Raw genomic sequence first — 14,367 nt, forward strand, 5'->3', positions numbered from 1 at the left:
TGTTTAAGACTCCCCCCCACCCCAAAAACAATTACGATGTTCCTAATTATGGCGAATGAGCACATGGCTAATACAGGATTTGTTCTTGGGAGTGCTCTCCTAGGCCAGTTTAGAACATAAAGCCAATTTACACATTCTATAAAACTCGTAAATACAATTTTTAAACAAGTCGACAGCAAATATGTCCTGTTCCCTACTTCATTATGCTAATTTCTCTTATTCAATACAACAGCATACACTCAAAAGCACTTTGACACAATCAACATTAAGTGTTGAGTAATTAGCAAAAATTCAATACAAAAACCAAAACAATAATAATCACTGGAAACAAATTATAAACAGGCGTTACTGGTTGGAAGGCCAAGCCTTGGTACAAAGTAACTAACATAGGAGGTTAGTAGGGCGCATCTGAAAACCACAACATGGACTGGCTATTTTCCATAATGTTTTATTTTCCAAACTGCATAGCTCGGTGTTTGTCCTTTGGAGTTTTAAAAATAAATTTCAGAGTCCTGAGTGTCTGGGAGATCATCAAAGACGAGTGCTGGGAATTTTTGACCTCCTTCACAGAGCTGGGTGTAGATGGAGCGATACGGAAGGGCCAAAGAAGGCCCCAGGAAACTTCTGGACTCAAGCAAGGGAATGAGTTCTTCCATTAGTATCTGTTTGTGGGGGAAAACATAGAAATTATCATTACAATGGTAGTGTTGTTTCAGCTGCTTGTGCTGGAATGTAAGCAGGAAACTAGGTCCTTCAGATCAACAGAGGCTTTACATTATGCTTTTCATCATGCCTACGGAGTGGCACTCTGATGGGCATACACTAGTTAATCAAGTCCCTTCAATGCATCCTATTTTTATTTTCACAGAATCCTTTACAGATCCTAAATCCAGACTCACACAGACTGGCCCCCATTCCCTGAATCCAATGTAGTTAAATTTGTTATGACCGGCCACATGAAAAGTAGCACCCACTGTATAGGACCAAGAGGAAGCACCCCAGAGATTTATTTAAAAAAAAAAAAAAATAATACATTTGTACAGACTGTTTGAAAACTGACCCACCATGGCGACAGGTGAGGTATTCAGCTTCAAGCTTCTCCAATCCTTCAATTTCAAATTGATCTATTCTTAAGAGTTCACTCAACAGATGGTTTAGTCCAGGAGACATGCGCATTAGAGTTGTCTAAATGTACCCACTAATGTAAAACCAAACATACTAACATGAGCAACGTTGGCCGATGCCCTGTGGAGCTGTCCTATGCAGCTATAGAGGAGTTTGGCTCTGGTTCACCCCTCGGCCGCCACCTACCCAGCCAGACATCGGACATTGTTTTTCCTCGTCTCCCCATTGTGTTTCCTACCTGCACTCCTTACCCCTGTTTTACCCGAGCAACCTTTGCTGATGCCCGGTGGAGCTGTCCTATGCAGCTGCAGAGGAGTTTGGCTCTGGTTCACCCCTCGGCCGTCACCTACACAGCCAGACAGTCAACACTGTTTTCCTCATCTCCCCTTTTTGTTTCCTACCTACATCCCTTACCCCGGTTTACCATTCTCCCTCTACCTGTCACTCCCCACAAGACGTTTGTCTTGGCTATGCTACGTGCTATTAACTCACATTTCTGTGTAATCTCATGTTTTCCTCCAATGTCTATACTTGGCTCCTGTAACTGATGTAATTTTGTTACCTGTAACTCGCTGATCCTCATGTAAAGCGCTCTGATACCTCCGGGTCTAGCCAGCGCTATATAAAACGTTTCAAATAAAATAAATAAATAAAAATCTAGGAAAGCCACACTCAACGAGGAAAACATGGAACAAAGTTGTTAGAGCTAAGCAATATTTGTTAGGTGTAAAATAGGGCGTTTTCTGTCAAAGGCAGTGCCTGTTGCATTATTTGTTATATCCCTGACCAAAACATGCCACTCAACTGCTTCAGTTGCACACCACTCCCATTCAAGATTCACAATCACAAGAGAATGTTTTAGCTCACATCTCACACGTCTACTCCCTTTTAATTATTGTCTACAACGCTACAGCTAAAAGGGCTAGATATTTCCTGCTTTGGCAGCTCAAAAGGCAAGGGCCATAAAATCTATATAATGTCCTCAATTCTCTCCTCTTATGAAAGCATTAGAATTGGAATGTATTTATCAGCTAGGGTCACAAAAAGCATGCAACTGTTTTCGGAACTCCACAGCAACACTTCACCTTAAAATGTATGTAGGTTCTATATAAGCCTTTTGAACACACACATGTCCCCCTTATAATGATTCAGAAACAATGATGGTAGCAAATATAGAAAGAAGAGAGAGTATGTAATTGAAACCCTATTAATAAAGTATCAAATTATACAGCGGATAGCAAGGTACAAAGATTAAAAAGACCTCACAGGGCTCGTTACAAAACCCAAAACAATATTAAACTAAAGCAAAATTGAGAAAATTATGTTTATTGTCCATGTTTTGTGTTATCACACACATAATATTAATTTGAATAGATTTATAGAATATGCATCATATGACTGGATTTATTAGGGTATTTGTAACGTCTTTCCGCTTCGAATGGGGTGCAGGATTACACGGATACAAATGCCTTATGCGGTAGTAATGATATTAAATATGCACAATGACTGTAAAATGATACATGACTGATAGTAATGAATAATGTCATGCATAAATTAAAAAAACAAAAAAAGGAAACATGCAATTTGCAGTTGTAAAAACTACAATTTAATTTAATCAACTTGCCAGTAACAAACAAGAAGCTAAAGTACAGTGAACAAAATATATGTAATTATCTTAAATAAGTAAATTCTGGGGCTGGTCCTCCATTGTAGACTTTCACAATGCTCTTCCATAATTCTAATGCTAACCAAGAATCCTCATTGCATGCAATTTGCCCTTCAAATTCGAGGCATCTTCTTTTGCTCCTTGGGTGTGGAACCCTGTCAATTGAAGAGTTTGTTGCTAAATAGAAAGGTGGCCACTTTTCAGCCAAACATTATGTTCATACCAGCGGAACACAGTCTCGGATTCACTTCTTTTTTAATGCCCTTTATATACAATGACTGGAACACAGTGCCTTGTGTCCTTGCTTAGGAATGCCTGGTTTAGCAACACAATGGAAGCAATGAGCCTTTGTTGCCAGATAGATCTGCAAGTAATTGTGGTTGCAGCCCCAATAATTCTGGGATCAGAGTGATGAATGTGTGGCTGCAAAGCCAGGAATTCTGTGCTCAGAGTGATGAATGCAGCTAAAAGCTATTTTCCAGGGAACAGAATACATTTCTGCCTCCTAGATACACAACAATATTGTAAATAAGACATTGTTGGGATAATCCAACTCACGCTGGAAGTTGGGTTACTGATTTCCTGGGTTGAGTTTATTTGGTGTAATATTTTGAGATGGGAACCCACTCTTTTTAAAGACAAATATCTAATATTGTTCTTGGTTTTTTGTTGCTTTGCATTCTTTGTGTAAATTGCTTACATTTTATTTCTCAGTTGCTGTGCAGAAATGTAGCTTATTGTTTATGCCTGAGATTTTGATTAAATTGAACTGTAAATTTTATAAGACCAAATAATACTGTTCTGTTTACAACGTGATTTGGATGGACGTTACTTCTTAAAAATAACCGTGATACACCATTCAGACGTATTCATTGTATTACTTATTATTTTTACCACAAATATATATTTTTTAAATGTAGTCATTTTGCCGGACTACACCTGTTATCGGCAAATTAGAAGAGTGCTCTGGATTTGAAAGCATCACTTTGATGGCACTAATGTTCGATCACTCACAACCTTTTATTGCTCACTTGGTTGGTTTATATATCTTTATGAAGAACAGACACAAAACAGTAATATATTTCAGAACCCCCTCATTCTGTTCAAGATGAATGAGCATGAAGAAAACCCTAGGTAGGAAATTGTCTTTTGGTTAATGGAGCACTATTCAACCAATGTATACTGACCAAACAGAATTATTCTCACTTCCCTAAAAATAGTAGCTTTTCAAAGAAAAGTATTGATATGTTGCCGTTCAGAAGTATCAAATCTTAATCTCTTCATCTCTAATCGTAAAAAAATATTTAGCATCGGACAACTTGCATCAATAAATCTCCATAAGTACTCTGGCAGAGGCAGGAAAGAGTGAGTGGCAGTGAGCAAGATGCAGAAGAAGGAAAAGGCACTTGAGTGGAGCAGGTATGGAATTATCAAAATTCCTTAGAAGGAAGGAGAGGAATGCAAAAAAGGGAAAGAATTGGGGACAATTCATGGCAACCAAGGAGGATGGGAGAGGACCTGAAGGGAAAGTGGCTTAAAAGAATGGATGGGGATGGAGACGATTCAAAGTTCTTCACCAGAACCTGATTCCCACACAAGAATCATCAGGGAGACGAGTGGAGAGGGGAGGAAGAGAAAGATCTTGCTGGAACATAAAAAGAAAGAAACATTGAAGAGATAATCCCTTCCCGCAAATAAGAAGTGTTACAATGTATGAATCCAAAACTTGCATCATCAGGCATATGCAAAATTACTAGAAAAGTGGAAAATACTATGCATTTGGTATTAACATAGATATTGTATCCACAGTCTTACTGTTGTTTAAGCTCTATGTGGACTACATAGAGCCCCAGGTGGCAAAGAGCTTTTTTATAGAACTTTCACCTGGCATACTGCCCCTAGCCACATTGACTCACCCAATCAAATGTTTCTTATCACTGCCCTAAAGCACAAGGAAATGAGGTCAATTTTCAGTTCTTTTGCCCAATGTATATCAAGCACCATAAAAATTACCCACTACCAATGCTGATTGATTTAGGTGCCAATCATAACCAGGTAGGCGGGAGAAGATGTAAATCCGATACTGCCAAAAGTGTGATCTTTGCATGTCTAGGTTTTTATTCTCAGCATTGAATTATGATCAATGTCTATTACAACACTAAATTAATTCAGTCTGGCTTAAACACTGTTGACGAGAATTATGGGCAGTGATGTACTTATTGATATTCTGACACTTTTCTAAGACAGTTATTGGACACCGTGTACTGATATACTTGCCTTTTTATTTGCAACATGAATCTTGCAATAGGTGGTAATATTGCACTTACATTTATGAAGGCTATTTTATGATGTATGTTTCAGTTATTAATTTTTATTACCTGGAAAAAAATATTATTGACAGAGCTTTTCAAGTCTTGTTGGATTTGGATCTGGAGGAGAATGCTTCGATATTTTAAAAATGAATGCTACGTATATCTTTCACACCTCCTTTTTCTTTCTATATATCAAACTGTGCTTTAGATGGCATTTCTATTAAGCTCTTTTCACAAAGAGTTGTCTGCTTTGTCTGAAATGCAGCCACTGACCGCCAGGTCCATCCACACATTTTAGCTTATAAAGCTTCAGTCCTAGCACTCTACTATGGACTTTTATTTTGTTTAAGCAACATATCAGTTCCTGATGCTTGAACATAGTAGGTGGTTTTTTGACTGCTTCCCCCAAGATGCTACCTCTAGTTGATATGTGGCATAGTTCTTTTTATAGGTTTATGTAATTTCACATACAGAACTGGCCTAGCTGCATGTTAACTTGGCTACTGTTAGCGCGGAGAATGCACTGGTGTGCATGGCAGTGTTTATGGCCTAGAAGACAGGCCTGTTTAAGACTAATGTGATCTTTCAGCATTTAAACTAGGTGTGCCCAATGCTCACATAGTTTCTGATGCTTACAGTAAATTGCAAGAGAAGGGATTTTTCCATTCTCTGCAGCAGCTTGCTTTCCGCAAGAAGTATACTCAACAACCATGGTTCCTCGTCAGAGAAATTAAAAGATACAATAGCATTAGATTTTGGGTGCTTCCTGAGATATGACAAAAACATTGTTTACCATTCAGTGTAACAGAAACAAGAATGGAACAGGAGTAGATTAGTCCTCGCTCCACAGACAACCATGCATGAAAATGTTCTAAAAGATAACCAAATTGGGTGCAGCAAGGCAAAAGATAGACTGTTTGTGAAAGAAGAATATCGAATGCGAGGTCTTATACCGTAAAGTTAATCAGGATTGTATATGACTTACCAAAGACATTCTAAACTAAAATATGCTGTAAACCAGGTAGTTATAGGTAGGGATTAGACTAGCTGGTTGAGGATGAGTGATGAAATATGATTGTGTGTTTGAGTAAGTGTGTGTTTCTATCCTCATGGGGACTAGGAGTGGGTGGCTGTGTGTGCACACTAATTTCTGGGTAAGGACACACATTTTCTGCTACAGACAAGATTCTCCAACAAGTATGTCTGACTCCCACCACTATTCTGCCACTCTGGCATTTTGCCAGTGGACTGACGGCCAAGGGGTACATTTCAGAGCTGGCTGGGCTGCGATGACTTAACAATGTCCCTGAGACAGTATTCCAATTGTTGCTTGCTGTCTGAAATGTGGGGGTGGTTTCAACATTTTTCCGAGGGCTAATTTTGGTTTCCAGTTCCTCAATCATTAAGACCATGATTGGACGACATGTTCAAGATAATTAGCATAGTAATTGGGCAGACACGAATTTACATTACACTTAAATAACACTCTTCCGTTCAACATGTCTATTCAACTCTATTTCAACTGTAGGTGACACACATGGCTCCCCTCTGTACTTATTCCATTGTGACCACTTCCTATCTAATTTTTTGGGGCATCCCCGCGTCTTAAAAAAACTCAGTTTCTGCAAGCATGCATCTATCCATTTCTTTAGACCAAAGGTTGACGATCGGTGGGTCTGCTCCCCCCCAACCTTTCGCCAGCTCTCGTTTCACCAATGTGCACCCTAATATTGTGAATTGCTGTTCGACTTCCGTGAGGTCAGTCGCCTCCCATATGTTTAATAGACCCAGTTGTTGCTTCAATACTATGTCTTTCCTTAAGGCCGCCTGTATGTGATCTGAAGCTTTCTCCCATAGGGCACGTATCTTTGGGCAGCTCCACAACGTATGGTAGAATGTGGCCTGTTGTCCGCATCCCCTCAGACAGAGATCGTCAGGTCTAGCACCTATTTTAGCCAAATCTATCCCTGTGATGTATGATCGGTGAAGTGTCCTGTATCAGCCGGAATCTAAGTGTGATGGCCGCTTCTCGAGGGGACATGAGAGCAGTCTGTCAGTCTTCATCGTCTATCGGGCCCAAGTCATCCTGCCACCGCTCCCTGAGTTTTGGAAAAGTGTCTGGTAGATTATTACTTAACTTCTTAGAAGTCAGGGATATTGCCTTTGAAATGAGGGGCCCGTCTAACAAACGGTCTTCCAGTGGTGACGAGTCTGGTACATCTTTGAGAGACGGAAAAGCCGCCCATATCGCATGACTAATCTGTAAATATCTGTACAATTCTCCTTGGGCCAGATGGTATTGCCTCTGGAGGTCACCGAATGTAAGTATAGCTCCCTTCTTCACCAGGTCTTTCACCGTGGAGATACCTATGAGGTCCCATTTGTCGAAACCGGGCTGATAACATAACATGCCCAGCTTCTGGGTGTACCATAACGGTGTTGCCTTTGAGATGACTCCCGCCCACCCCAACCTGGAATTGACTATGCGCCATATTTCTAATGTATGCTGAGTAGTTCCAAAAAATGTCCCCCTATTTTTTCTATCACCAGTGTACAGGGCCCCTAGATATCCGGAAGGATCAGTTTGGTAATGATCAAGAGCATACGCTGGGTCGTCAGGGGGGTGATGTATCCAGTGGTTAACGGTCACTAGCTGCGCCACCTAGTAGTAGAGTTGCAGGTCAGGGAGAGCTATGCCCCCATGGTACCATCCTTTTGTCAATTTCGTCAGTGCTATCCTGGAGGCCTTCCCGTCCCACAACAGCGTTCGGATTTCACCTTCGATCACCCTAAAATATGAGTCTGGGACTCTGTGTGGACAATTTTGGAGTATGTAGAGAAAACAAGGGAGGGCCAGCATTTTAAAGAGCGCAGCCCGCCCCAACAGTGTTAGAGGCAGAGTCCTCCAGTGCTTCACATCCGCTCGTAACCGAGCCAGAGGGGGGCCAGATTGGAGCTGTAGAAACACGCAGGGTCTGATGTGACAAGGACCCCCAGATATCGAAACCCCTCCTCAGCCACCGCCACCGTGCATTCTACCGGAAGTCGGGGGACTTGGCCCCTCAACATAAACAGTTCGGACTTGTGCCAATTGATCACGTACCTCGAGTATTTGCCGAAATTTGTGAAGATGTCAAGGACTGTAGTGAAGGTAGCCACATACATTGCTATGTTAGCATAAGCGCGTTAGCTTTTAGAAAGCCATCTTGCCACTTTTGCTGCTTTTGCACGCAACACTGCAGATACATGTTATTATTTGAGAAACTGCTTGCTTGCCTTTGCTTCACATGAGAACTGTCTGTTGTTCACCTCCCTAGACGTGCACTGCGACCTTGGTCTGAACATTGTGTGCAAAACACTTTGAGCAGCCAAACAATGTATATTTTTGAATCCAGGTTGATCGGCCCACTCTCTAGTCATAATATGCACACAGCTGCAAATACCTGAATGTCGAGAGCCTTTAATATTACAGTTTGCATGCGTTTGAAACACATTCTGGAGAAGAACATTTCCGGGCGCAGAGCAAAGCTGATCCTGTGATCCTCATAAAGCTGATCTTTACGGCATGGGGTTCCCCATTCAAGCCTAAGAGACCTTCTACTAGTCTAATAATATTATTTTGCTAGCGAAAGGAAGGTGGCTGTATGCCACTGTCATTTATACTATGATTTCTCCTTTCATTTTCTATGGTATTGTAACAATGCTGATGGTTTTAATTATAATCATTTGTCTGCTTATGTTAGCCAAAGTACTGCATCTTAGGACACGTAGTTTATAAAATAAACCTTTTAAACTTTATCGTGTCTCTGATTACTTTTTTGTGGATTGATATATGTATAATAGCGAACAGGTATTTCCGATTCCCACCATTCCTGGGAATACTCTAAGTCGCTTGTTCTGGGTTGTCTATACATTGGGACCTCCGTGATGATACGGATAACGAATGGGACACGGATGCTGGTCGGATAGGGGTTCTGGGTGCTGAGGTGAGTTTTTGGTACACCACAATTCACTGAGGTCCTGGTTTCCTGCGCATAGTTCTGTGCATAAGCAGAATCCCTGCAACAGGACTAAGCTGATTGATTTATACTGGGAGGCTAGATATAACAGTATGTCGTCTGCATACAAGGATATGCGGTCTTCTACTTTGTCCGCCCATCGCAGCCCACGCACCATCACATCTCTGCGCACCAAGGCTGCAAGGGGCTCCAACAGAAGCGAGAATATCAGCAGGGAGAGCGGGCATCCTTGCCTAGTCCCCCTTCTCAACTGGAATGTCCGGGATGTATAACTGTTAACCCTCACTTGTCCCAACACATCCGTGTATAGAAGCTTCGCCCATGCTATGAATTTAGAGCCCAGTCTCACCTTTTCTAGGACTTCAAATAGATACGGCCACTCTATGGAATCAAATGCCATAGAGGCGTCCAGAGATAGCACCGCCGCATCCTCCTCAATATATTTCCTACGAGCCATCACATTGTGTAGACGCTGTATATTAAGAGCCGTATTCCTTCCCGGCATAAATCCAGATTGGTCCGGATGGACCAACGTTGTAACCGTCACCAGCCTATTCGCCAGGACTTTTGCCAGCACCTTTCCTCCACATTAATCAGTGAGATTGGCCTATAGGAGCCACAACTATCTGCTGGTTTACCCTGTTTGTGGATGACCACAATGGTGGCCAGCCGCTGGTCTACTGGTAACTTACCCATCTCCAGACTCTCTTCATACATGGCTTTTAAGTGTGGCACAGTCAGAAAGGCAGTAGCTTTCAAGAACTCAACTGGTATGCCATTAGGCCCCATAGCCTTGCCGGAGTTAATCTGCCCCACAGCCTAGCTTATTTCTTCGTTCGAGAGGTCTTCCTCCAAGGTCTCCCTTTCTGCATCCGAGAGGCTCGATATATGACTGTCACGGAGGAGCTGACGGGACTCTTCAGCCGTGTAGTGGGAAGAGGGAGAGTAGACCCTCTCTAGGTGGTCAGCAAGTTCCTCAGCTATTTCATGCGGTTGCGTCACTGTTTCACCCCCCTGTGTCGTCAGTGTGTGTACCCATCTAGAACCCTGCTCTCGCCTCTCCAGCCACGCCAATGTCCTACCAGCTCTATCAACTAGTTCATAGAGTCTATGTTGGGTGGCACGGTTCTTAGCCATCATGTGTTCCATGGTTTTTATCCTGTATTCGTCTTGCTCATTAGGGAGCCTATGACTCATATCTGGTGAGGGATTTTGTGAATGTTCTCGCTCCTGTTCAAGGGGGTCGGACTCAACCTGGGTCAGGAGCTCACGTTTCTTAGCGATATAGCCTGTCTTTAATGACAAAGCTTGCCCCTTCAAAACCACCTTGTATGCTTCCCAAATTGTTTGTGCAGAATCGACCGAGCCTACATTCTCCGTGAAATAATTCTCTGATTGCTTACAGAGTTCCTCCCTAATATCTGGTATATGCAAGAGCCATGGGTTAAGAACAATGGTGGTGCGTGCCTGTCGTTCCCAGTGTGTATATTCCATTAAGACAGGGGAATGGTCTGATATGCCCCTGGGTAGAACTTTATACTGGGCAAAGTTACCTATCGAGGACAAATGTGTAAGGAAATAATCAATGCATGATAGACTGCGGTGGACATTCGAGAAATATGTGAACAGTTTGCCAGTTGGTTGAAGCGCTCGACCCACATCTGTCAGTCCCATTGCCTTTGTAAAATCAGCCATGAGATCGTTAGATTTCGCTCTGGACTTCGGCGGGTGACGATCTATAGTGTCATCTATTGTCATGTTGTAGTCTCCCCCCATAATTAGTGTGCCCTCCCGGAGTCCTGTCAGCCTACTTCCCAGGTCCTCTAATGCCGCCTTATCCAGAGCGGGCGGTAAATACACTGAGAGTATGTTAATGTCCCTTCAATCCCACTGAGCCTCTATCCCTGCAAATCGCCCCCCTGGCTCTGCCCATGTCTTATGAACGATAAGAGGCGTACTCTTCTTAACCAATACAGCAGTCCCCCTCGAACCCGTGGTATAGTCCGCATGCACCAGAAGTGTGTACCCCCACCTAGTGAGGGCCTTGGATTTCCGGCCCACAAGATGCGTTTCTTGCAATAAGACCACATCAGGTGAATGTCGCTTTAAATACTGTTGCACTATTCCTCTCTTAATCTTATCACCAACACCATTGACATTCCAGGTCAATACAGAAAGCGCTCTATCTCTATCCCCCCCCATATCCATGCACCACATCATTTCCAAATATACGGAGTAACATAAACGAATACGAAGTTTGTACCCGCCCAATCAACAGCTTATGTCCTGTGTACAGTATGGCTATTTTACGCATTTTGATCTGTGAATTACAATGCATACCAATAAAACAGTCAAAAAATAAACTTCCCCAACTTCTTGACCCTCTGGTTCCCTCCCCCCTCCCTGCCTCCCTGCCCGTGGATCTAAAACTACCCACTTCCAAACATGGCAGAGTGCCTCTCTCCCCCCTGAAATGCTGAAAATGCACGGGGTTAGTCAGCCCCCATCCCCACATGTACACATCACAATGGTTTTAAATTAAGCCATCCACTAATGTCAAATAGCCAATTGTTTTCCAAATGACATCAGATTAAACCCACCTGTCTTGATCTGATCAGCACTATCTCCACTTCAATGTCTGTCACCGATGGGTAACATAAATCGTGTCAACCCCCCCATACTTGCGCTTACAACAGGGTACCAGTTCTTCACGGTAGTCGTAGGGGTTGTCAGCTTCTCTCCGTCATCTGGCTGTCTTCTGCCGCTGAACCAGTATTTGTAACTTCCGTGGTGTTGCTCCGGTCTACCTGGACGATCTCTTCTTTGGCCACCTACCCTGTTCCATCCTTCCATCCAGTCCCAGGCAGCCTCCGGGGAATCAAAGAACCATGATTTCCCATCCGATTCCACCCTTAGCTTTGCTGGCAAGAGCATTGCATATTTCACTTCCCGGTTCCGCAATTCCCTCTTCACTGCCTGAAAACTCCGACGCTGAGCCTGGACCTTGGCCGTAAAATCAGGAAAGAATGTCACCTCATAGTTCTCCATTTTTAGTGGGGGACTAGATCTTGCAGTCTGTAGGATAATATCTCTATCTCGATAGTTGAACACATGGGCGATGAGGGGCCTCGGAGGTGCTCCTGGTTTTGGCCTTCCACCTGGCACTCTATGGGCTCTTTCAATGGAGAAGTAACTGGACAGAGTTTTAGGCTTGAGGTGCTTAGTGATCAAGTCCTCTACATATAGATGCGCTGCCGGTCCTTCCGCCCACTGCGGAATGCCTAGGATGCGGATATTGTTACGACGTCCCCGGCCTTCATAGTCATCAAGTTGTTGCTCCATCCGCTCCTGTTTTTTTTTTGCAATGCAACCATCTGGGACTGAAGTTCAGATGTATCCGTCTGTAATGCGCCGGTGACTATCTTCAATTCTTTTACTTTTTCATCCATCTTCCGGAAGTCAGCCCTGATAAGGGAAACTTCCACCGTAACTGAGTCCAGCTAGGCCCGCACACCATTGATCGCCGCCATAACGTCGTGTAGGGTCGGCTCCGTTCCTTGCTTAGAAGCAGCTGCCCCCCCATCTTTCTCCATCAGTGGTGATTCACTTTTATCTCCCGCCTTGGACCAGGAAAATTTGGCGAGCTGTTTCTGCGTGTTGGCCTTAGGACCTTTCCCTCCCGTCGCCATTTAGGCGAGTCGACAGACAGCGCTTCCGCCGAGTTTCCAAGGCCGCCCCAGATGGTTCCCGCAGACTGCTCGGGGATTAGCTAGATAAGTAAGAGTTCCCGCTGGTTATGCCGCCCCTCCATTTCGTCCCCGGGTGCAGGGTTCTCAGGTTGAAATTCTCCACCACTTGCGTTTCTCTGGCAGAGTGGCGCCACTCCAGTATCAGTCCTCATCCAGTGGCACTTTTGCAGTTTGTCCCGTCCCTTAGGCTATGACGTTCTGCACCGGGTCCGCCGCCCCCCCCCCCCCTTCCACTTCAGGGGACACCCCTGGTCTGGGGCGCTGCGTTGGCTCAGGCGGTATTCCAACCACCCGAGTCAATAACCCACCAGTTGGGGAGCTCTTAGGCCCCCAAGGCCTCGGTCCGTGACTGACAGGTAGATTCAGGGGAGCCTGCGTCTCGTCTTAAGGGCTATGATTAGCTACCTTCAGAGCCTCTACTGCCGAGGCCTGTCGACCCCTGGGGCGTAAACTGCACAGCCTGGAGTGCCCCTCAATTGCTTTGTGTCTGAGCTTCCAAACACAGGACGCTGGCACTTCCCGTGGTGTCTCAAGTTGCTGGGCAGATTTACATTTCAAGCTATTCCCATCCAGTCACTTGATATCTGATGTACGCGGCCTCCGAGCAGACAAATGGTGCCCAGTTGAACCCTTGCGCCCGGGGCATAGGTAGGGGGGCCTACTTCTTCCTTCCCCCGAAGCTGCAAGGCAATGCTCTCAGCCAGACCTTTCAAATAGTGTCCTTTAGGGGCCTTTCCCTCTGTCCCGTCCCATTTCCTCAATCACAGTGCGTCGCAATGGGTCTCTCCCTAGCAGCAGGGCGCCTGCACCATGTCCGTCGTCTAGCCTCCGGTACCGTCTTCGCGCCCGCTGTCTTAATAGGCCTCGGAGCCGGGGCCTCGCCTAGCTCCGACGCGCCGGCATCAGCAAACCCAGGTCCGCCACGCCCCTTCCTCCGATTAGACCGCTGGCTCGGTCGGGGCTTCAGGATATGTGGAAATTTCAGCGCTTAGCCCCCACGTTGCCTCCGCTCTCCGCTGTGTGTCTGCTATTACCCCAGCACTTCGGTGTGAGCAGGATTCGGGGCAGCGTCCGCCCCGTGTGTAGGCCACCAAACCGGGGACTCGGGTAGCCAGCGCACTCACCGGTGTCGCTCCTTCTCCGTCGGCGATGGTGGGCGCCAGTGCAATCGGCCGCTCCGCTCACAGAATCCAGTAATCTTCCTCAGATGGGGCACCACAAGGTTCTTCTTACACTGTCTGGCCAGGCTTCTTCACCATCTCGAGGCCACCTTTGCAGTCTCCCCGCACCGGGAGTCCGCCATTACTGCCATGCCTGCTCCGATGGGGACGCTCCAGAATGGGTCACCTGAGGCACCCCGCGGGTCACAGCTCCCGTCGAGTATCTCCAGAGGGGTAACGAATTAGACACTATGCTTTCCTTTCAGTTTTGAGTGTGGATGGCAGCAGAAAATTAACGATTTTTAAACGGGGAAGTAGGAGCGTAGGAGCTCACTC

General features: G+C 44.9%; 1 protein-coding gene across 2 annotated transcripts in view; it reads right to left on the reverse strand.

Moving 5' to 3' along the window:
* Positions 1–432: 432 nt before the first annotated feature.
* The window catches only part of TEDC2 (tubulin epsilon and delta complex 2), a 280,792-nt gene continuing 266,857 nt past the window's right edge, over positions 433–14,367 (reverse strand). For both annotated transcript variants that reach the window (XM_085632156.1, XM_085632157.1), the window contains one exon: positions 433–662. In XM_085632156.1, coding sequence (XP_085488282.1) covers positions 492–662 — 171 coding nt within the window. In that variant the 3' untranslated portion in view covers positions 433–491. The remainder of the gene's footprint in view (positions 663–14,367) is intronic.

This window comes from Triturus cristatus, chromosome 10 (genome assembly GCF_964204655.1).
Source record: "Triturus cristatus chromosome 10, aTriCri1.1, whole genome shotgun sequence".
Classification (NCBI taxonomy): Eukaryota; Metazoa; Chordata; class Amphibia; order Caudata; family Salamandridae; genus Triturus; species Triturus cristatus.